This window comes from Dama dama, chromosome 18, assembly GCF_033118175.1.
Source record: "Dama dama isolate Ldn47 chromosome 18, ASM3311817v1, whole genome shotgun sequence".
NCBI lineage: Eukaryota > Metazoa > Chordata > Mammalia > Artiodactyla > Cervidae > Dama > Dama dama.
In genome coordinates this window covers 65265600-65287857 of record NC_083698.1, presented here as the reverse complement: position 1 = coordinate 65287857, position 22258 = coordinate 65265600, and the positions used below count along the sequence as shown (strand labels likewise).

General features: G+C 36.9%; 1 protein-coding gene across 2 annotated transcripts in view; it reads left to right on the top strand.

The window, feature by feature from the left end:
• Positions 1-438: 438 nt before the first annotated feature.
• TAX1BP1 (Tax1 binding protein 1) overlaps positions 439-22258 on the top strand; it is an 80462-nt gene continuing 58642 nt past the window's right edge. For both annotated transcript variants that reach the window (XM_061165460.1, XM_061165458.1), the window contains exons 1-4: positions 439-571; positions 7113-7281; positions 15838-15940; positions 21562-21749. In XM_061165460.1, the coding sequence (XP_061021443.1) occupies positions 7120-7281; positions 15838-15940; positions 21562-21749 (453 nt within the window). In that variant the 5' untranslated portion in view covers positions 439-571; positions 7113-7119. The remainder of the gene's footprint in view (positions 572-7112; positions 7282-15837; positions 15941-21561; positions 21750-22258) is intronic.

The window sequence follows — 22258 nt, the reverse complement described above, 5'->3', positions numbered from 1 at the left end:
AGGGGCTGCAGCAGCCGCAGGCGCGTGATCCTCCTTTGCTTCTACGACTGTCTACTTTCCGAGCCACAGAATAACTGGGTTCGCTTAGATTTATAAACATCCAGGGAATGACACGGCACCAGTCCCTATATCTCTGGGCTACCCTTTCCACTTAACTGGTAAGTTACGTCAAAAATGCATTATCTAAACGGATCCAGTTTGGCTGCCACAGGTATCTGAGAGAAAGCGGCGAAGCGGAAGAAAGCGGAGGAATAGCAGAGCCTAGGGAACAGGCCGTTTCGGGTTTATTAGGGTCGAGGAGTCTACTGTCCGCAGCTAGGGTGGTTAACGGCCGGGCGCTACCAGATTGATATTTCAGCGGTTAGGCCCGACCGACTCTCCGCGACGTCGGCGGCGGCGGAAGGGGCGGGTCCATGGGAGGAAGTGACGTGTCACCGGCTTTTGGCCTTGTGGGGAGGTGTAGCCGGTCGGTAGAGGGAGGCTGTGGTGGCGGAAGAGGTTCGGAGGCTGATGGCGGCTGAAGCTCTGAAACCTGTTTAACACACCCCACTTCCCGGGAGTTCCTCACTCGGTAAGCGCCTTTCCCAGCCCGCCCTAGCGCCTTGCGTGGGGCGGACGTCCCCTGAAGCTCTGTCGGGGCTCGTGATACGCCCCTCAGTTCTGGAGTCTAGGGGCCTGACTAGTCTCGGGAATGGTCTCCGTGGTGACGATGCTGCCGAATGACGATGCTTTCCTTCTCGAGGACAAATCTTTTCTCCCGGACTGTGATTGTGACGGGAGTGTGGACAACTTTGGTTATCAGAGGAGTTGGAAAAAGCGACGGGTGGCCGCCCCACACGTTGGGGAGGCCCTGGGATAGGCCTTGGCGATTTAGGGGAGCCGTGTGAGATGTGGGCCCTTTGGCTGGGGACGAGTAGCCAGAGACCCCCGGAAAAGAAAGTGCTTTGCCGGAGGCTCTACTCTTGGGTGAGTGCTTCGTTGGTAGCGTGTGGGCTCCTGGGGTAGGTAAGCTTAGGAAAACATCTAGGTCGTGTCGAAATGGGACACTCAGGTTTGCCCGTGCGGAGTGAAACCCAAGTGTTTTGGTTGAGTCGCCAGTAGATTAGGAGGCGGGGACTCCGTGCGCCGCGGGCCGTGGGCGGAGTTAGCTGTTTGTGCTAGATCTCCGACATCACTTGGGTTGTAGAGTTAGTGAACGCTTTTCTTGTCTGCTTATAAATAAGTGACTGTCACGCCTTGTGCTCGAGGGGATCTTAAATCTTAGTAGAGGAGAGTCCTGTTTGTCTTTGCTTAGGCAACTTGTCCTGATTTCACAACATTCCCTCCCAACACCCCGGAGGTCCGCAGGTTGTGGACTAGTCCCGACAGGCGCTCGTCATTTTGGGGAATCTTTGCTAAAAGATTAGTATGCGTGTGTGTGTTAAACATATTACCTTATTGGTAATCATTTTGTTTGAGAACGCCGTGACATTTGATTTTCTACATATATTTTAGGTTTTACAAAGTAGTTATGAATCGCTTTTGTGTCAGGGACAGGAAAACGTAGTTTTCAACTCTCGTTAGTTGTAGAATAGCCGCATGCAGGAATTACTAATTGTAATTTTGGAGCCCAATTCCAAAAGCGTTTCAAGAGATTATTTGAGTAACATGTAAATCTTTAAGTGGGCTATTCGGGTATGGAAAGGGGCCTTCGTTTTGTTCTTATCAAGGATAAAGTTGATTTCTTCAAAGAATACTTGATTACGTTTTCTAGTCATTCCATTGTTAAATTGCACACCCCTGTTTATACAATTATGGCTGCAGCTATTTGCGTAGAATTAACTGGTAAATATCCTTTACTTAGAATTCCAAAATACCTGTTATTTTGTTAAGTTTCGACCTTTTTTAATGATGTTAAATATTTTTGAAAGGTCTTAACCATGTTCCCTTTTTACTGCTTTGGGGGTATTGCCTCACATGTGAAGTTTATTGGATTGCATTCTTTTGGAATTTCTGTATTACTAAGTAAAATTTTGGCTGTATCCACCTCTGGCCTTTTAAAGTTTAGTTTGTCTCAAACTCTTACAGGAAGGTAAAGATTCCCTGCCCTCTAATATAATAATAAGTCAGTTTCACAGCTTTTTAGAAATCACCATTTAAAACAAAATTAAGTGGTGTGCATGACACCTGGCAGAGTGTAATGAATAGTGGTACTCAGCTGTAAGAGTTCTGGAGATTGGGAGGACTGTTAAGTGTGTAAACTGACAAATTGGTGGATTTGCTTCTGCCTTCCAGAAGGATCGCTGATAATTCTTTTCTGGTCTGTAAGCCAGCTGATAGTCTTTGAGCAGAAATGTGAGTAATTGAAAGCAGTTAGAATATTAGCTGTAGTTTTTCCCTTCAGATACTCAGTTTCTTCCAGAACTGTTTGGAGATAAGTTTGAAAGTTCATATATAATTTACTGAAAACTAAAAAAAATTTTTTTTACTAAGTATTTCAACCACTGTGTGTAATGTGTTTTTATTGCAAAAGGTCATATGTGAGTTTTTATTACTAGTCTTTGTCTACTTTGGTTTTACTAACTTTTATTATGGAAATTTTCAAAATACCCCAAAAGAGAAGAGTTTAAGGACTCACTATTTTGCTAATCTTGGTTTTTCACCCCTGGAGTTTTTTAAGGCAAATCCTGAACATCAGGATATTTCACCTATAATTTATCATCTTTAACTGGTAAGGACTTTGAAAAAAATACAATCACCATAATAATAGTATCACCTAGAATAAAATTATCTTATTTCTTTTTGAATTCTAAGTGTTAGAATTAGCAAATTATATAAAATATCCAAATTAAAAAGTTTTAAGTTTCTGTACATTTAATGCACAGAAATTCTTAGTATAGTCAACTTCCTACTTCATTTGATTAGGGTTTACACATTTTGGGCTAGTTAAGTAAAATGAGTATCAGAAGTCACTGGAAAAATGCTACCAGAAAAGCCAAATCAGGCTTGGGCTTGAAAAAGTTCCAAGAGGAAGAAATGAACAATGAAATTCTCCCGCCCTCAATTTATTTTAGCTTACCTGAGGGCCCACTGCATATTGTCTGTTATTCCTTAGATATTGATGAGTCCTCAAAAATAACAAAAATTGGATTTTAGACCAAAGACTTAACAGAGTAAAGTTTACAGCATAACATGTAAAAGGAACCCTAGAGATGTTAGTGAATAAAGTAGAAAACAGGGAAGAGGACACTGCAGACAGCATGTAAAAGTATTTCAGACTTTGTTTCCCAGCCAGATATGTCTTTTTTTTTTTTCTGAACTGTTCTCATGTATTTTTTTTTTTTTACTTATGTAACTTTGGTTTATTACATTAATTTCCTGTGTATAACATATTTCTAACTCTGTATACACTACAGCATGTTTACCACCAAAAATTATAGTTTCCATCTGCCAGCATACAGTTGATCCCCTTTGCTCTTTCCGTCCCCCTTACTCTTGTTCTTGCTGAGTCCGGTTTGGTTTATTTATTTATTTTTTGTTTGCCATGTTTCTATAGGTGTACTTTATAGAGAATGGGAAACAAAATTTAATATGGTAAAGCTACTCCTACTTTTGTGGTAGGCATTGTATTTCCTCTTTCCAGCTGAGGCTGAGTTTGTTCTTTTTCTCATGATGTCAGTGAAGCTACACTTCCCAAACACTACCACAAGGTGATGCAGTGACTTTGCACATTACTTCCCCACTGGATGGTGTGTGGGTCTGTATATGTTGGTCTGTGTGTGTGTGCCTGTGACCTGGCAGAGTGTGTAAATCTGCATGTGAATCATTGTGATACATTAACATTCTCAGTGAATTTTAAATGATTTTAAAAGATTTACCATCTTTTCACTCCGTTTCTTATCTGTGTGAAGAATGAAACATAAACTGTATGGGAATTAGGTATTTTACTGTTTAAAATGGGTTGATTCATGTTGTAGTTACATTCAGATAACATTTATCCTTGTTAACTTTTTTATGAGTAGAAGTTATATTAGAATTAAGTTAAATTAAAAAAGTAATGAGAATGGAATGACATGTAAAAATATTTCTGTAGTCAGAATGAAATGTTTAAAAAGGTTAGTGTTAGAGATTAATGAAGCTTTGTTATTAATGGGATAATTGCAAATTATCTTACTCTAAAGATTTATAAGCATCAAATATATTTAATATCTGATAGAGTTTTGTATTAAAAACTTGAATTTTGGGGAGAGGGTTTAAAAATGAAATTTCTTGTTAATGTGTTTCTTTAAAATAATGAAACTAGTACATTCAGTATACTGGTAAAAATTCAGTCAATTGAGTTAAAAGTTGAAGTTCTCTTAAGTCCTCTTTTCACACATAGCTCTCATGAGTAAAGACTAGTGTGTGCTTTTTAGTCCCTTTTGATACATTTATAAGCATATATACACATGTACATATATAAATACATATGTGTATTGTTGTTTTAGTTGCAAAGTTGAGTCTGACTCTTCTGCAGTCCCATGGAATATAAAAGACCAGGTTCCTTTGTCCATGGGATTTTCCAGGCAAGAATACTGGAGTGGATTGCCATTTCCTTCTCTAGGGGATCTTCCTGACCCAGGGATCGAACCCATGTCTCCTGCTTTGGCAGACGGATTCTTTACCACTGAGCCACCTGGGACGCCCACATATGTGTATATACGTTTATGCTATTTTATATCTTAAAAACTTTTCAGTGAAGTAAAAGTCTAATTATTGATTTTTAAACGCTCTTGTAATTGAGGTTAAACAAAAGTTTAACCTCCACTGCCTTGTTGTATAACATATACTGCTTTGTTGATTTAGTTTACTTTAGGAAAAAAGTTTCATTCTTAAATGCCTTTTAATGTACAACATGGGAAACTCATCCTAAGCTAACTTTGTTTTCTTCTTGCTGAGTATCTTCCTCAGAGAAACTTAAATACTCACTTTCTTCATAGAAAAACATTACTGATTCACTTGTCTCAGTTTTGGTAGTTGTATCTAAAAGAGTTTGGTTCAGTTAATTTAGCTATAATCTTTCTCATGGGTTTTTTATAACACGTAGTGAACATTTTTTCAAAACTGGAATCAAGGGTTTTTGTTTTTTTTTTCCCCCTAGGAAGCCACTGAACTTGAAAGGAGATAATCATTAGTGGTTTCATTAACATCATGACAATCCCTTTGGGCCCAGATTTGCTCAGACTATTCAAAGAAACAAAGTAATGAACACTTACTTTAGGAAGTTCCTGTGTTGTGCTACCTTTTCATTTTCCCGAAGACTTTAGGTTGCCAGCTGGAGACTACTGACTGTTAAGTCTTTCTGTGAAGCAGGGTTGTTGGTAATAAAGCCTTTTTGTTAGTGCAGAGATATAGGAAATTTACTATTGAATGCATTCTCTTTACCTTAGAATCCTGGCAAACCTCAGGTGGGAAAGGCCGATAGACATCCAGCCTGGTATTCTGCCACAGTGGCTTTCAGGTTCACAAATGACAGTCTCTTTGTGGGATGTCCAGTATATTGTATATCCTATAAGTACAAAGCAGTATCTTGACCATAACAGAAGCAGAGAAGATACAAAAGGAAAATTGGAGGTTTCTGAAGTGTTATTTCAGAATTTTAAAGATTAGCTCTAGTATTTCAGATCAACAAAAGAAACATGGAAAAGCATATTTTCTTAGATCTTCCTAGAAATAAAGACTTCTTAGTAATTGTTAAAATGTGAGTAGTGTTGAGAATTCGCTGGTAGTCTACTGGTAAGGACTCTAATGCTTTCACTGCCTTGGCCCAGGTTCAGTCCCTGGTCCGGGAACTAAGATCCTGCAAGCCTCACAGTGTGGCTGGAAAAAAAAATGTGATTAGTGTTACTTCCATAGAAACTTCATGGATTTGTGAAGTAAATTAGAATAATTTGGTTAGCAAATGTCTTAACCCGGTTTTTCCCATTATTACAGAGATTCTTGTTTTGATGACTCAAGCAAGTGCCACAGTGTCAGTGGCATTGTTTCCTTTGTGGTATGGTAGAAACAATGACTGAAGTGAGTCCGACACACTGCAGAGATAGATTTTTTGAGTAAATTGTATCATTTTTCTCACAAGTAGAGCAAATAATATGGAAAACATTTAGGTTTTGAAGATTTTTATAGGCCACTTTCACCATTCATCTGCTAGCTAGTACTGTTAGTGAGCACTCACTGAATCTATAATAGATTCTCAACAGTATGTATTTCCTTGACACTATATATTTAAAGATACATTATTTTTAATCAGTAACTGTATGGAAAGGGTACAGTAATGCTGGAATCAAGATAGAATGAAAGGGTAGAATTGGTATAGGTAGAGATGAACAAATAGGCTGAACTATTTCAAGTAGACCAACTGAGATTTTACATCATTTGAGAGATTTGAACAAGTGTGTACCAGAAGCCCAGGAAGACAGCCCAGGTCTGGGAATCTGTGAGGGCTGCTAATGGAGACTTAAATTGATGGTTTGAGTCAGAGTCTAAATAGTATTTCTCTGTGCTGGCTGTATACAGGATTAAGATTACTTTGGGAGGCTTAAAAGAAATGCGTATACACACACTTGCATGCAGTGCGCAGGTCCCAAAAAGTCATTGTCTTTTTCTAAGACCTCCTAATGATTCTGATATGTAGCTGGGGTTCAGAAAAGCTGGGGATCATGAATGTGGGTCAGGAATGCATGACAGAGAGGTTGACCAGGCTCGAGGTTATAGGAGCCTAGAACCTAGTGTGGAGGGATGCAATAGGTTGGATTAGGGAGGAAAGTGATGCAAGTTCAGGGGTTCAACATAGAAACACTGCTTTTGGTTTGCAAGAGAAGCAGAGGGCTAGGCTTTGCAGGAGAGGTGAAAGTTTGGTTTGTAAGTTTTTTTAACTCGTGTAACTTTCTGAACCATTTTATAAATTAATTACTTCCCAGTTTGTGTTTTTATATTTAGTTATATCTAAAGGAGTTCCTGTATTTAAGAAGTATGTCTTTTCAATAATTCTCTGAGAATATCCATGTAATTTACTTTTAAAGCTATATATTTTCTCAAGGTATGAGTTTTTTCTTAGTTGGTATCATTAAATATGTATAATTTACTTGTTTCAGATTCACAATGACATCCTTTCAAGAAGTTCCATTGCAGACTTCCAACTTTGCCCATGTCATCTTTCAAAATGTGGCCAAGAGTTATCTTCCTAATGCACACTTAGAATGTCATTATACTTTAACTCCATATATCCATCCACATCCAAAAGATTGGGTTGGTATATTCAAGGTAAGAGAACTTTCTGCATATTTCTTCCATGTAGGCACTCTTTATTTTCTTCTTAAGAGGGTCACAGTTAGTTTATACTTGTCTTAGCTCTACGTTAAGGATTATTTTTATAAATGTCAAATATAAAACATTATGTAAGCTTGAAATATTTTGATAGTGCAGGGTAGTGCACAACAAATGTTAGGAACTTCAGTTCACCAGACTTTGCTCTCTGTGATCAAATGGTTTGACTTAAAATTCTTTTCAAATTTTTCTTCTCCCATTTTCTCCTTTCCTTGCCTTAAAAAAAGTGATCTTTTCCTTTGGTTTGCTATATCATTTACGGTCTTGTCATTTGTAATTTTGTACAGCTCTACAGCTGTGTTATTATCTTTTCTGTTGTCCCACATTGTTAAAATATTCCTCATATTGTCCCGTGCTTTAATAAGAGTATTCTGTTTTACATGACTAGTAAATTCGTTGATGGCAAGAGTCCCAGTTCTAATATTTTGCCATTATGTGTTACATTTAGTTGAAAATTACACTGAGATGATCATTATAGTGGTGGAAGTTTTTTGGCAATTTCAAGTCTTCAGAATGTAATGGAGAACCAGAAAATAAGAATGTCCTTTGAGCAAAGTAATGCTGTAAATGTACAGGTAGTAAAACTTACTTTTCTCTTGGGTTATTCTAGATTCTCCCTCAGAAGCAATTTTTATTTTAGATATGACTTGTTAAAACCAGGACCATTAGGTATTGAAATTTTGATTGTGTGGTCTGTATAAATTAAATAGTAAAGTAGAAAGAAATAAAAGTAGCTGCTAGAATTAGGTACATTGAGAGTATCAAGTAGTGAAAGTCTGGCCTAATAGAGTGAGGAGGGCAGAAAAACTGTATGGGATAAAACCAAGTTCTGGCATTTAATGATATTTCAGTACCTTTTTGAATCTCTCATTCCTTGGCGTTGCTGGATTGGTGAGTTATTTACTCTCTTTTCTTTAGGCTTGTCAAAATCCAGTATGAAGATACATTAATTGTAAGCTTGTTATGAAATCAGTATCATTTTTAATTTTACATAAGAGATGAATAACAAGTTAAAGACACTAAGAATTGGTATTTTCTTGAAGAGTGAGACAGAAAGGAAGAATAGAGCAGGGAAATGAGATTGAGGGAAGAAAGGGCATTGCTGGCAGGAAAATGGCATAAGCAGAGGCAATGAGAATGAGTTAGTGAAGTGGAGGGAGATGAAGTGTCAGTCTTTCCATGGAAGACCTTCAGTGTTACGCTAAGTAGTTTGCAGACTTTTCATTATGTGCAGTGAGAAGTCTGCATATGTCGGCTGATGTGTGATAAATCGTATTTCAAGAAGATAAACCTTTACATTTTCTTTTCAGACTACTTACTTTTGTCTTCTGGTTCCCCCTCCCATTTTTTAATAACCTGTTGTTTACACCAAAAGTTTATGACTGTCTCATCAGATCCAGCCAAACACAATTGTGTCAGTTTTACTGCCTATTTCCACATTTTTAATATCACTGGTGTAGTTCATGCCCTCATTATCTCCTTCTAAGACTATTGCAATAGGTTTCCTGTTTTCTCTGCTTTCATTCTTAATGCCGCTTCTCCATTTTATCTTTTCTTCAAAATGCTGTATATGTAATAGAAAATGAAAATCTGAACATATCTTCCTCTTGTTTAAATGGCTTTTCATGCTCTGTGGGATAATGCCAAGACCAAATAACTTAGGGTGCCAAATAGGGCTCCTTTATACCTGATTTATAGCTTCCTTGTTTTACATTGCCTGCTTATTTTTGGCTTTCATAATGCTAATGTATTGTCTCTCGTGCACTCTAAGGACTGTTAACTCTTCTTTAAGCAGCAGTACTTACATAAATAAATAGTAAATAAATTTGAGTAAAGTACCCTTTCCATCTTTCTGCCTGGATGATACTTAAAACTCAGTGGGAAGTTTAAGTATGTAGTAAAAACTTCAAACTGTACAGGAAAACTCAGGGGAAAAAAAATCATGTTTTAATACTATGACCTAGCAATAAGCATTGTTAACATATTGGTATATATCTGTAAATAATAATTATACTTTGTCTATAAAAAGTATACACACATGCTGTTGATGTATTGTGAAATTAATGGAAATGTTTATAAATATTTACCATTAAACAGTGCTTAATACAGACTGTATTTTTTAATTTTGTGTCCATTTATTTCATAGGATAAGTTCTTGGAAAAGGAATTACGATGTTTATGGCATTGAATGTTTTTAAGTACTTGATATGTACTGCATATTGCTGTGTAGAATGATTTTGATGGATATATTGACAAGGCAGGAGGGAGAAAGTGCCTAGATAGTAACTCTAAGGGGAAGGAATGAAGGGAAAGTGTATTGTGTGCTTCAGAAAATGTTAAAGAATTTAATTTTCCTGGAACAGGTACCAGTTTTAGAAAATGAATGGGAAAAGTTTGTTTGGATCATGTTGTCGATTGTTTTAGTATTTAGTTGAGGAATAGCTTTTAAGCAGAGAGTAATAGAGTTTAGAAGTGAACTTTAATCTTACAGTGCTGAATAAGATAAATTGGAATTAGAATGGAGGCACAGAGAATGTTTAGACCATCTTAATTTCTAGGTGAGATGATGCCAGCCTTTGAGAAAGGGATCAATTGTGGGTAATAATCCATAGGAAGCATCTATAAGGTTTGTCAGCAATTAACTGAATGCATTGGGACTGAAACTCATTCATTAAATGTACTCAGTGAGGAGGAGCAAGGTCATGTGCTAAGTTGGCATGAGGAGTGGGGCTAGGGGTGGGGATCTTGAGTATGGAGAAGATTTGGTCTTGCTACTGTGGAAGAATGGGGAATGGGAGTAGGTTAACCAGGAGATTGTTGAGCAGCTGTTTTGCTTGTCTAGAGATTAAGCACCTAGAATTGAGTGAATTCCTAAAGTGGGTATTATTCACACTGCGAGTTTGGAAAGAGAAGTCAAGAGGGCCAAGGATACTAGCATGGTTTTAGGTGCATTACTGAAATGGTTAACTGACCATGAAGTCCAGGTTGGGTAGGGGAATGAGTGAAGCCAGACTAGGGATGTAGACTGGGTTGGAGATTTTCATTTTTTCCCTTCAGTTTTTCTCCCTCTTTGCTGCTGCTGCGTCGCTTTAGTCGTGTCCGACTGTGTGACCCCATAGACGCAACCCACCAGGCTCCTCTGTCCCTGGGATTCTCCAGGGAAGAATATTGGAGTGGGTTGCCATTTCCTTCTCCAATGCATGCATGCATGCTAAGTCGCTTCAGTTGTGTCTGACTCTGTGCGACCCTATGGACAAGCCCACCAAGGCTCCTCTGTCCACAGAATTCTCTAGGCAAGATTACTGGAGTGGGTTGCCATTTCCTTCTCCACCCTCTTTTCTAGTGTTGATTAAATTATAACTAAAACATGTAGCATGTTTGTTTATTCTTTATACTTTGCAAAGATCTTTCATGAGAGCATTATACTCACCATTTTGCAGATGAGGGAACTGAGGTCCAGAAAGAAGTGTCTTGGTTACTCCAAATTAAACTTTGGAGCTAATGTTTGAACCACATGTAAAACTTCAAGAATTGTTCTTGGCAGTTTGGTTAAGTGAGAGATCTAGTTTTTCAAAGTTAACAACAGAATTCCTAAAAAGTTCTGTGTGCATTTTATGAGTGATAGGATTGAAATAAAAAAAAAAAATACAGGAAAAGATTGAGAACTGTACATGATGTCATATCTATTATCAAACCCAACATTAATTGAAATAAAATATTTAATATGTCCCATTATATTTGTTTTTTTTTTTTTAACATGAAAAATTCACTCTTTTATTTTGGAAGAGAAAATTAACTTTTCATACTAACAGAACAAGATGAAAGGCAAGTTTCTTAAACATTATCCAGAAAAAGAACAAGATTTACAGTATCTACTTCTGGCACTACTATACACAAAAGGCCATGACCACGCCTATTCTGCAGGTGTAGCTTCGGTGCTCTTCTGTTCAGGGGCAGGCTCACTGCCAGCTTCTTTTCCTTCTTTGCTTCTTTTAGATTTTTTGTGCTTGTGTCTCCTATGACTGTCTCCTCCTTCACTTTCATGGCGACGTCTACTATTGCTGCGTGAGGACTTGTGTCTGGTTTCCTCTTTCTCTCTGTGCCGTCTCTCTCTGTGCCGCTCTTCTTTCTCCCGACTCGCCCTGTGGCGCTCATAGCCCCTTTCTGCATACTCCCTATATCTGTATCGCTCTTCATCACTGTTGAAGACGCTGGGCGTATTACCATCAATTTGATTTGGTCTTGACCGTAAGTATTTTTAAGAATTTATTTATATTTAGGTTATGCTTGGTACAAATTAAATTAACTTATAATTAAAATAATTTAAACTAAAGGTCCTTGAGACTTTTTTTTTAGCTGTAAAGGAGTTATAACAATACTCATGTTTCAGAGATACTATTCTAGTTGTGGAAATTGGGAGTGCAAGAGTGATTATGTCATGTTGTCCAGAGTCACATAGGCAAAACCAGCCTTCGCAGTAGGGTACTATTCTCACTGAATCCTTACTGACAACCAGATTTAAAAACTTTAATTTCCTGGTATGAAAAGTGAAACTGAGCAATGATTTTGTACTTGAATATCTTGTTTCAAGTTTTTTTTCCCTCTTCTTTGTTTCTCTTTTCCTTTTCATATTTGTCTTCATTCTGCTTCTGCTGTCTTCCTGCCCTGTCTCCATTCCAGTCCTTTCTTATTTTTTGTTTATAAAAAAATACTCTCCTGTTGTAAAAATTATCATAATTTTAGAAAACTTGGAACAAAACAGGGGATGCAAAAGGTAAAAATTTAAGATGACCAGCAGTCCCATTGCCCAGCTATGTGCCTGTGCGCTAAGTTGCTTTAGTCTGTGTTTGACACTGTAGCCTGCCAGGCTTCTCTGTCCATGGGATTCTCCAGGCAAGAATACAGGAGTCTGTCGCCATGCCCTCCAGGGGGTCTTCCCAACCCAGGGATCAGACGCTAGTCTCCCTACCTATTAGGAGTGGTTACCATTATTAATGTTTTAAAAGTGTTTCCTTTCAGTCCTTTTTTTTTCCTTTTAACTAAAGGGAGAATACTTTCAGTCTTTTTTGAATGCGTATATTTTGAAAATAGTTGGAATAGTAGTATATGACGTTTTTTATGTCCTGAATTTTTCACTTATGGTTGTAGCCACTTTCTTAATAAGTAGCTCTGTAACATTTTATCTCATGGAGGGACATTTATGTTGTTTATGATATGATATTTCTTAGAATCAGCATTGCATCTCCCTGTGTGTATCTAGGCATTTTTGCAGTTCTTTCCTTTTAAAAAAGAAGGACCTTTACTCTTGTAATGATTTTTGAAAATTATAGTATATACAAAAGAAAGAAAATTAATACCCTTACAAAGTGTACCCTCACCTTTCCCAGAAATACGTGTTGCTAAGTTTGGTGTATGTTTTTCTAGAATTTAAAAATTCATAGGCTCATCTTTAAACTGTTTTTTAGGTTTTGTATTCATCGGTACATAATCAGCAAACTTACTTCAGTGCCTTACCTCCTTCATGTCCTGTGTCTGTCTCCATTTACATCTCCCCCAAAACCAATCCCCACTCTTCTCTCTCTATATATATGCAAATGCTCTCTGTGTGCTCTCATTCCTAATGTTTCTTTCTCTTGTGGTTTCTCTAGAATTTATCAATGCCTGTAGTTTTACCTCATAAACTTGTCCTTCTGATCTTCCTTACATTTCCTTTCAGAATTTACTAATGATTAATACCAACATGTTTTTCGAGAATGTTAATCGTATTTAAAGGGAACACACTTACCGTTTTTTTCTTTCGTGTTATTCTTGTTTAATTTTGCAAGTTGAACCAGGAAAACACCAGTTCTGGTATCAAGCACTGAAGCATCCAATGGAATCTTGTGTTTTTGCATCCACCTTATTAGTCGAGTTTTACTCTCTTCTCCAAACCAGATTTCTCCTGTATCTCTGTATTCTTGGAAAGTTTGCAGTTCTCTCTTACAGACAGCATCCCAATGCTCTTGGATTCCCAGAGCAGATGGGACAAAGCCGTCCCCTCCAGGACTGCCCCCTAGGGACTCTACCACAGCTACAGCACTGCCGTCCTCGTCCATGCCCTCTACTAGTTTCTTAATTTGTAAGATAAGGGTAGTATTTTTCAAAAACAATAAATGTATTTATTACTGCTGTTCCCTGTGCCTCTTGAATCAGGTATATATAATTGTGATATTAGCAGTTCTGTGTGTCTGCTGTCAAAAATATATGGCTCACTAAGCATGTCTTCTAACCACCTGGTCTTCAGTTAGGGAGATGTTTTTCAAAAAAGATGTAGCTCTAGAATAGTATTTCTTTCCAGACTAGCATATGGACTGGCATGGGGACAAAGAATGCAAGGTATAACTTGTACCAGGTTTATGTTTTGGGGACTACTTCAGATGTGTTCTTTTTCAGGAGATGTTAGAAGCATTGGGAGATAGGGAATGAGGGACAGAACATCTTAGTGTTACGATCACTGTCCCTAATAGGTTATGTGTCCTTGGGTATTAATGAATGGTAACATTTCATGGACACTCACGTGCCAGCATTGTGCCAAGTGTCTTTACAGGGCTTGCCTCATTTGATATACATACAAGCCTTTGAGAGTGTTAGTTATCTTCATTTTATGTATGTATTTTATGGCTGAGCTGGGTCTTGGTTGCTGCACAGGTTTTTCTCTAGTTGTGGAGAGCAGGGGCTGCTCTGTGGTTGCGGTGCATGGGCTTCTCATTGTTGTGACTTCTCTTGTGGAGCACATGCTTCAGGGTGTCTAGTTTTCAGTAGTTCTGACTCCTTGCTCTAGAGCACAGGCTCAATAGTTGTGGCCCATGGGCTTAGCTGCTCCAAAGCATGTGGGATCTTCCCTGAACCTGTGTCTCATGCATTGGCGGGTGGATTCTTTACCATTGAGCCATCAGGGAAGCCCTATTATCTCCATTTTGAAGAGGAGGCAACAAAAATAACTTGTCCAGAGCGGCGCAAAAAAAAAAAAAAAAAAAAAAAATGTCTGAAATCTTATAACTAGTAAGTGATCTTTTTCAGCAGTCCGACCTTATTTTCTTTGCTGTTAATCACTACAGCATACAGTGCTTGCAAAAACTACCATCATGGGTCAGGCACTCTGCCAAGTGCTGCTTTTATGTTTATTATCTAATTTAATCCTTCTAATAATTCTGAGAGGAAAAAAACTGAGCCTTAGGTCAGGGAAATTACATGATGGTTTCCTTAAGCTTCTTTCAAATGTTTTTGACCATGACACACAGAAATAAATAAAAATTCTCTGATTTGACCCAGCAGAGTTGCATGCAAATACATACTGAAAGAAGTTTTCATGAAGCAATACTTAGCCTTCATGCACTCTGATGCTTTCTAATTCTTTCTAATTAAAAAATAAATGTGGGTATGAATTACTAAATTGAATCACCACTTACTCTACTGGATTGTGACCTACAGTTTGAAAACACTCCTTTAGAGACTAAAGATAGTAATACAAGATTCTTCCATCTTCAGAAGTTTGGAATATCTAATCCTAGGTCAATCAGAATTACAGAACATATGTATAATCAAACCCTGTGGATGGTGCATAATTTCTCGTGTGTGCACAGTCACATCGGACTCTTTGTGATCCTTTGGACTGTAACCCACCAGGCTCTGCTGTCCATGGGATTTTTCAGGCAACACTGGAGTTGGTTGCCATTTCCTCCTCCAAGGGGATCTTACTGACCCAGGGACTGAACCCGAATCTCTTGTGTCTTTTGCATTGAAAGTGGATTCCTTACCCACTGAGCCATCATGGAAGCCATGATATACTGGCAAATGTATATTTAGTATCTGTTTAAAACATATCTAATATTATTACCGTAGTACAGTTCATCTGGAAAATAACAGACTGAGATATGTAATGTATATGTTCGTGTTGTAAGTTGGAAATACTTTAGAGATTGATGGGATATAGGTGGTTATTTTGTATGTGTGAACACCTTAGGAATAAAAGTAAAAATAAATTTTTACAAAATTTACCATGCCTGTAGGCAAGACTTACTAAAGATGAGAGACTAGTGAAATTTAATTAGTGGATTTAAGGAAGAAGGAGAAATCTAATTAAAAAAACACACTTAAATTTGAGGCATAAAATAACTTTTAAAAACTTACGTTTAGTGAAATCAAATTTTAAATGAAACGTAAGTTTTTATATTTTATCATATGTGTACTAAGATTTTCCATGGGAAATTGGATATCAAATTGCATTTTAATACATAGAAGTTCTATGGTTAAATAGATTTTTATAGCAGTAGGTTATAGCTTAATAAAGAATTACAATAAAAATTTGTAGTGCTTGTTAAAATGCCCATGATTTGTAAACATATTAATGCATGCTTTAACTTTAGGATGCAGTAAAAAACAATATGCTCTAAGATATCACTCATATTAAGCCACTTACTTTATAATATCTTCTTTTTTGTTGTTGTTCTTTAGGTTGGATGGAGTACTGCTCGTGATTATTACACGTTTTTATGGTCCCCTATGCCTGAACATTATGTAGAAGGATCAACAGTCAATTGTGTGTTAGCATTTCAAGGTAAGAACTGAAAACAGAACTCAATGAAATTAGATGTTTTATTGCCATTAAAAATGTTGTACCCTCGTGTGATTATCTGCTTAAGTGTGTCCAGTGACTAAAGTTGAATTAGTGTCTGTCTTTATCAAAAGTCATAGAATGTAAATATCTAGTGATGGTCTCATGATACTTTATGTAGACAATTAAACATTGTTTTCCTTATTTCTTCATTGAAGTCTTTTGATCACTTTTTTCCAAATGAGAAAATAATGCTGTTACTGATACTAGATAGTAAGACAGATTAAAGGTGAGAAAAATATTCTGTATGAAAATCACAAAGATGATTAATGGGATTTATAGAGTAGAAATTCTATAGGGAAAGTTGCCTATAAAAATGGACCTGAGTAATACAAAATTCATTTTTTCTTAGCTTGGCTTTATATACAGAGTTTAAAAAATACTTTTGAGGAAGATAGACCTAGTATTGTCCCTCCCCCCACATTCCACGTTCACAAAGGTGATGGCTAGAGCTCCAGCATCCCTCCTGTGGCCATGAGGTAGAAGGCCAAGACAAGCCCATATATGTTTGTCTTGACATGCCTGAGCTCCCAAATCAAGGCCAGCTGGCAACTGCCTTCAGATTTCTTACGTTAAAAAAAAAAAAATACATCCTGTTGCTTTATTTTTTAAAAACAAAACACAGTAATTTTACTTAGAAATCTGTAACAATTTGCTGCAGAGTGATTTTTGCATTAAAATTGAACTGACTTCAGATTGTATTAAAGTTCTTTCTTAGTCTTATTTATATTGTGGACTGTTTTTGGTCTGGGGAATCTAATGGACTGTCTCAGTATAGTATTTTAATACACATAAAGTCACCTATATGGATATAATACCTTATTCATTCATTCGTCTATTAATATCTTGGTTGCTTCCAAGTTTTGGCAGTTGTGAATAAAGCTGGTATAAACATCCATGCACAGGTTTTTGTGTGGATGTTTAAGTTTTCAGCTTATTTGGATAAATATCAGAATATGATTGCTGGTATGGTAAGAATATATTTTGAAATACATTCTTTCCATGTAGCACTAGTGGTAAAGAACCGCCTGCCAGTGCAGGGGATGTAGAGACGTGTGTTCGATCCTGCATTGGCGGCAGGTTCTTTACCACTAGTGCTACATGGGAAGAGAAGCTTCTCTTTCTAAATTTCCCCTAGAGGAGGACATGGCAACCCACTCCAGTGTTCTTGCCTGGAGAATTCCATGGGCAGAGGAACCTGGTTGGCTATAGTCCATAGGGTCGCAAAGAGTTGGACACGATGGAAGCGACTTAGCATGCATTGGTAAGAAACCATCAAACTTTTTCCAAAGTGGCAATGTTTGCATTCCCACCAGCAAGGAGAGAGAGTTGTTGTGGATTACGTCTTTGCCAGCATTAGGTGGTGGTAGTGTTTTGGCTTTTGGTGGTTTGTTTTTAAAAAAATTTAACAATGTTTATCAGTTGGCAATGTGATCACATATAGCTTGCATATATATTAATAGAAAAACTTTCCTTATGTACTGTGACAGGAAACACACATTCAGAGGATAAAATTTGTACTTGTAATAAAGACAAAGATTTAGGTCCTCATAGATGTTTTCTAGATTAAGGAATTTATCTTTTTTTAGATGATCAAATTCAAATGTGCATATTGGAACTAATTTTGTTATGAGATATTTGTTATGCAAAGTTGTGGCTTTATTTCCAGTAATTTTTCATGTGACTAGTTTTCTTAGAGTAAGAAACTTAACAGAATTTGTTATAGTGACTAATGAATTTGCTTATTTATGACAGCAAAAAGTTTAAAAGCACTTAAAAAATAAAGAAATGCATCCAGTTTATTTTTACTTACACTGTAAAAGCATTTTCTTGGGAGCTAATTTACATGTTTTTGAAAATTCATCATAATTTTAATTCGAAATTCAGAAAGAGAAGCTTCTGCTTGCCTAGGACTTGTTTGTTATATAGTGAACTCAAGGTAGAATCATGAAAAACTTGGTTATATAATATTAGAGGTAGAAGGAATTTTAAGCAAATCCAGATAATTTTGCTCATTTTGTGGAGTAGTGATGAGAATCCTGAATGCAAAACTCAGAACAACTAATAAAATATGCATAGGTATAATTGTTTTTCTAAATGAACCCTTATTTATTTACTGTAATTTGATTGCTATAAAATTTGACTTGAAATTTGGTTTTTACTTTTTCCTGTTTTCAGTGTTATTGATCTGATGAGATCTGTTTCTAGGTAGCTTTGAATTTCAACTCTGAATAACTATATTTTGTATCTTACATGGTATTGAACCATTTAAAAATTTTTTATGTACCGATCTTCATTGTTTTGTGTGGGCGCTCTCTAGTTAGGTGAGCAGGGAGGGGCTATTCTTTGTTGCAGTGTGCAGGCTTCCCACTGTGCTGGCTTCCCTTGTGGGAGCACTGAATTGGAGAGTGGGCTTCAGTCGTTGTAGCACGGAGTTCAGTAGTTGTGGCTTGAGGACTCTAGAGCACGGGTTCAGTAATTGTGGCACATGGGCTTAGTTGCTCTGTGGTATGTGGAATCTTCCCAGACTAGGGACTGAACCTATGTCCACTGCACCACCAGAGAAATCCTGAGCCATGTTTTCTAGCGAGTTATTTTTGTGATATTAAAAAAAGCAGACCTTGAATATCTAGTTTGTAGAATTTCTAATGCCATGATACCAGAACTGCTTGCTGCTGCTGCTGCTGCTAAGTCGCTTCAGTCATGTCCAACTCTGTATGACCCCACAGATGGCAGCCCACCAGGCTCCTCTGTGGATTCTCCTCTGTGGGATTCTCCAGGCAAGAATATTGGAGTGGGTTGCCATTTCCTTCTCCAGTGCATGCATGCATGCATGCTAAGTCGCTTCAGTCATGTCCAAACCAGAGCTGCTTAGTCAAACTGTATTTTCATTTTCTGTTTAAACTTTTAAAGTAAACGTAGTGGCCATTTGCAAAGTTATTCAGCCACGGATTAATAAATTTAGTAGAAGGTATTAAGAGGATGGAGTTTTTAAAAACTTCAAAAATTTATTGCTAGATAAATTTATTGTGGCTTGCAGGATGTTAGCTCACCAACCAGAGGTGGAACCCCTGCCCCCTGCACTGGAAGTGCACAGTCCTAACCACTGGATCCATAGGGAATTCTCTGTTATTTTTAAAAATAACTTTGTATTTTGAAATAAGTTTAGATGTGCAGTTGCAAAAATAGTATATAGAATTTTCATCTACCCTTCAGCCAGCTTCCCTTAGTATTGACATGTTGTATAACCGTTTATTTTAGAAAAAACAGAAATTTAACATTGGTACAACACTATTGACTACAGTAAGACAGACTTTATTCAGATTTCACTAGTGTTTCCAGTAGTTTTCCTTTTTTCTGTTCCTGGATCTAGTCCATAATCCCACATTGTATTTAGTTGTCATATCATCTTCCTCTTCTCCGGTTTGTGATAGTTCCTCACTCTGTCCTTGTTTTTAATGACCTTTCATTTTTGAAGAGTAATTTTCAGTTTTGTTTTGGTAGAATGTTCCTCATTTTGAGTTTTTCTGATCATTTCTCGTGATTAGATTGAGGCTATACATTTTGAGGAAGATTACCATTAAAGTGATGTATTCTTTTCGGTGCATTGTACTAGAGATTACTTGATGTCTGAATGTCTAATTTCTAGTAATGTTAGTTTTGATCACTTGATTAAGGTGATACCTGCTGGCTTTCTCTACGTTAAAGTTAGTATTTTTCTCTTTGTAATTTAATGAGTATTACCGGGAGCAACTTTGAGTTAAGCAAATGTTTCGCCTTAAACTTTGACCCATTAATTTTAGTATCCATCAGTGGATCTTACCTACAACAATTACTGTTGTGTTTGTCTGATGATGCCTTTTTATTCTCATTTCTTCTACATTATTAGTTGGAATTATTATGTTAGGAAGAGTTGTCCTCTTCTCCATGGATTCATGGAAATTTATTTTCTTCTGTGGGATAAAGTCTAATGTAACCATTTTTTTGTTGCTCAAATTGTTTTAGCTTTCTTTGGCTATTGGAAGCTCTATCAGATGGGCTCCCGTGGTTTTTGACACCCTCTTCCCCGAGTTTTTTTGAGAACTTCTTTCTTATTTTCAAGAACCACCAGATATTTCAGGCTAATACTATATTTTCTCTACCTCCCTGCCCCCATGGACAAAGATCAGCTATTTTTTAAAGAAGGAAGTCAAGTGAAATCGATATCATAGTAATAAAGTCTAAAATTTTCAAGACATGAAGTAATAATAGGCATAGTGAATACAGATTTCTGGGTTGAAATCAATATTAAAGATAAGGTGAATAGATTCATCTATGTATTTCATTTCACTATCATTGAATGCTTTCTTTTTTCAAGTCATTCTGGGAGATTTCAGAATTTTGATATTTATTAATAATCTGCTCTCAACATTTCTGAGATTTATGTGTATGTGCTCAGTTGTGTCCCAACTCTTTGCAACCTCATGGACGGTAGCCCACCAGGCTCCTCTGTGGGTTGCCATTTCTTCCTCCAGGGATGGATGTTGTCTATAAAATAAAGCATATATGTAATTGTAATGCAAAGCATACTGTGGAGGATTTTTTTTTTTTTTATTCAATTTTTATTTATCTGGCTGCACCAGATCTTAGTTGCAAAATACTATATATTTAGTTGTGGCATATGGGATCTAGTTCCCTGACCAGGGATCTAAGCCAAGTCCCCTACATTGAGAGCTCAGAGTTGTAGCCATTTGACCACCTGGGGAGTCCTGATTTTTTTTTTTTCTTTTTTTCCCCTTTTTACATGTAAAAAATACCATGGGAGCTTTGGAGAGGAGGTAAAGATTAATTTTGAGCTGTAATCCAGCAAAATTTAAGAGGGTAGCAGTTGAGCTAAAGAAGAAAGAAACAAATATTGAAAACATTTGTCAGATAGTGGGCTAGATGGTGTACATAATCCATGATATTTTGAAGCTTTGAGGTAGCTGGCTTCAGATCTCTTTTACAGATAAGAAACAGGCTCAGGGAGGTTAAATATATAATAATTAGTGGTAGAGCTGGGATTCCAGAATAAATACTTGTGGTTCCAAAGCTTATTTTTGTTCTGCACAAGTAGACCACATCCTCTTTTTTTGCCCTACACAATTCACTTGTGTGGTATATTCCTTCTGTTAATATATCTCCTTTGCATTTAATTAATGTCATTTGAGGGAACATTTCTTTAATTGATAATATTCCTACCCCTAGTCCTCCTAGGTTTTTATGCTTACTCTTGCATTGCTCCTCCTCCAGCCTCTTTCTCATTGAAAACTACATACTTGACTCTCCCAGGTGAATTGGTTTTATCTGAGTGAAAATACAGGGAAAGAATATTCAAAGTATAATCTTAGACCTAAGATAAAAATATGGGCATATTTAGGGAAGAAACAAGAGTCTAATTTTGATAGACAATTTATGAAGGAGGAAAGAAAGACATCTTGAGTGTCTAGAAACAAGGTCAAGAATAAGAGGAGATGGCAAGATTTGTTAAATACAAATAATTTTATAACAATAAATAAGAATTTTCTTGTTTATACTCCTTTTAGGATATTACCTTCCAAATGATGATGGAGAGTTTTATCAGTTCTGTTATGTTACCCATAAGGGCGAAATTCGTGGAGCAAGTACACCTTTTCAGTTTCGAGCTGCTTCTCCAGTTGAAGAGCTGCTCACTATGGAAGATGAAGGAAATTCTGATATGTTGGTGGTGACCACAAAAGCTGGCCTTCTTGAGGTAGGTACCAACAGTGACTGGGTGATTGATAAATTTACATTATGAACTTTATTTTTTGTTATGAACTGTGGCTTTAAAATAGTGAATGTTTTAAAGACAAATCAGTCATTGCTCAAGTAGAAACAGAGTTCTTGTTGGTTGGCATTTTAAGAATTTTCAGGTTGTCCAAGAGTATAACTTGGGAATCAAATGCTTTTTAAGTAATGAACTTAAAGTATTGTTTTTGAAATACTTAAATATTTGTCACAATTATGTTACTGATTTCACTGTGTCAGGGACTGTCCTTAGGCTTATTAGTATTTTGTGAATAGTGTATAGATTGGCAATAAGTAATTACTGAGAGAATTTAGACCTAAAACTCCTAATGTTCCCTTACCCTAACCTTTCTTCTTTAGGGATGGCCTAATCTGTTGATTGTAGAATAGTACAGATGTGGGGGTGAAGCTGATGGGAAAGCAGTATAAAGCAATAATGTGTGTGTGAGTCGCTTAGTCGTATTTGACTCTTTG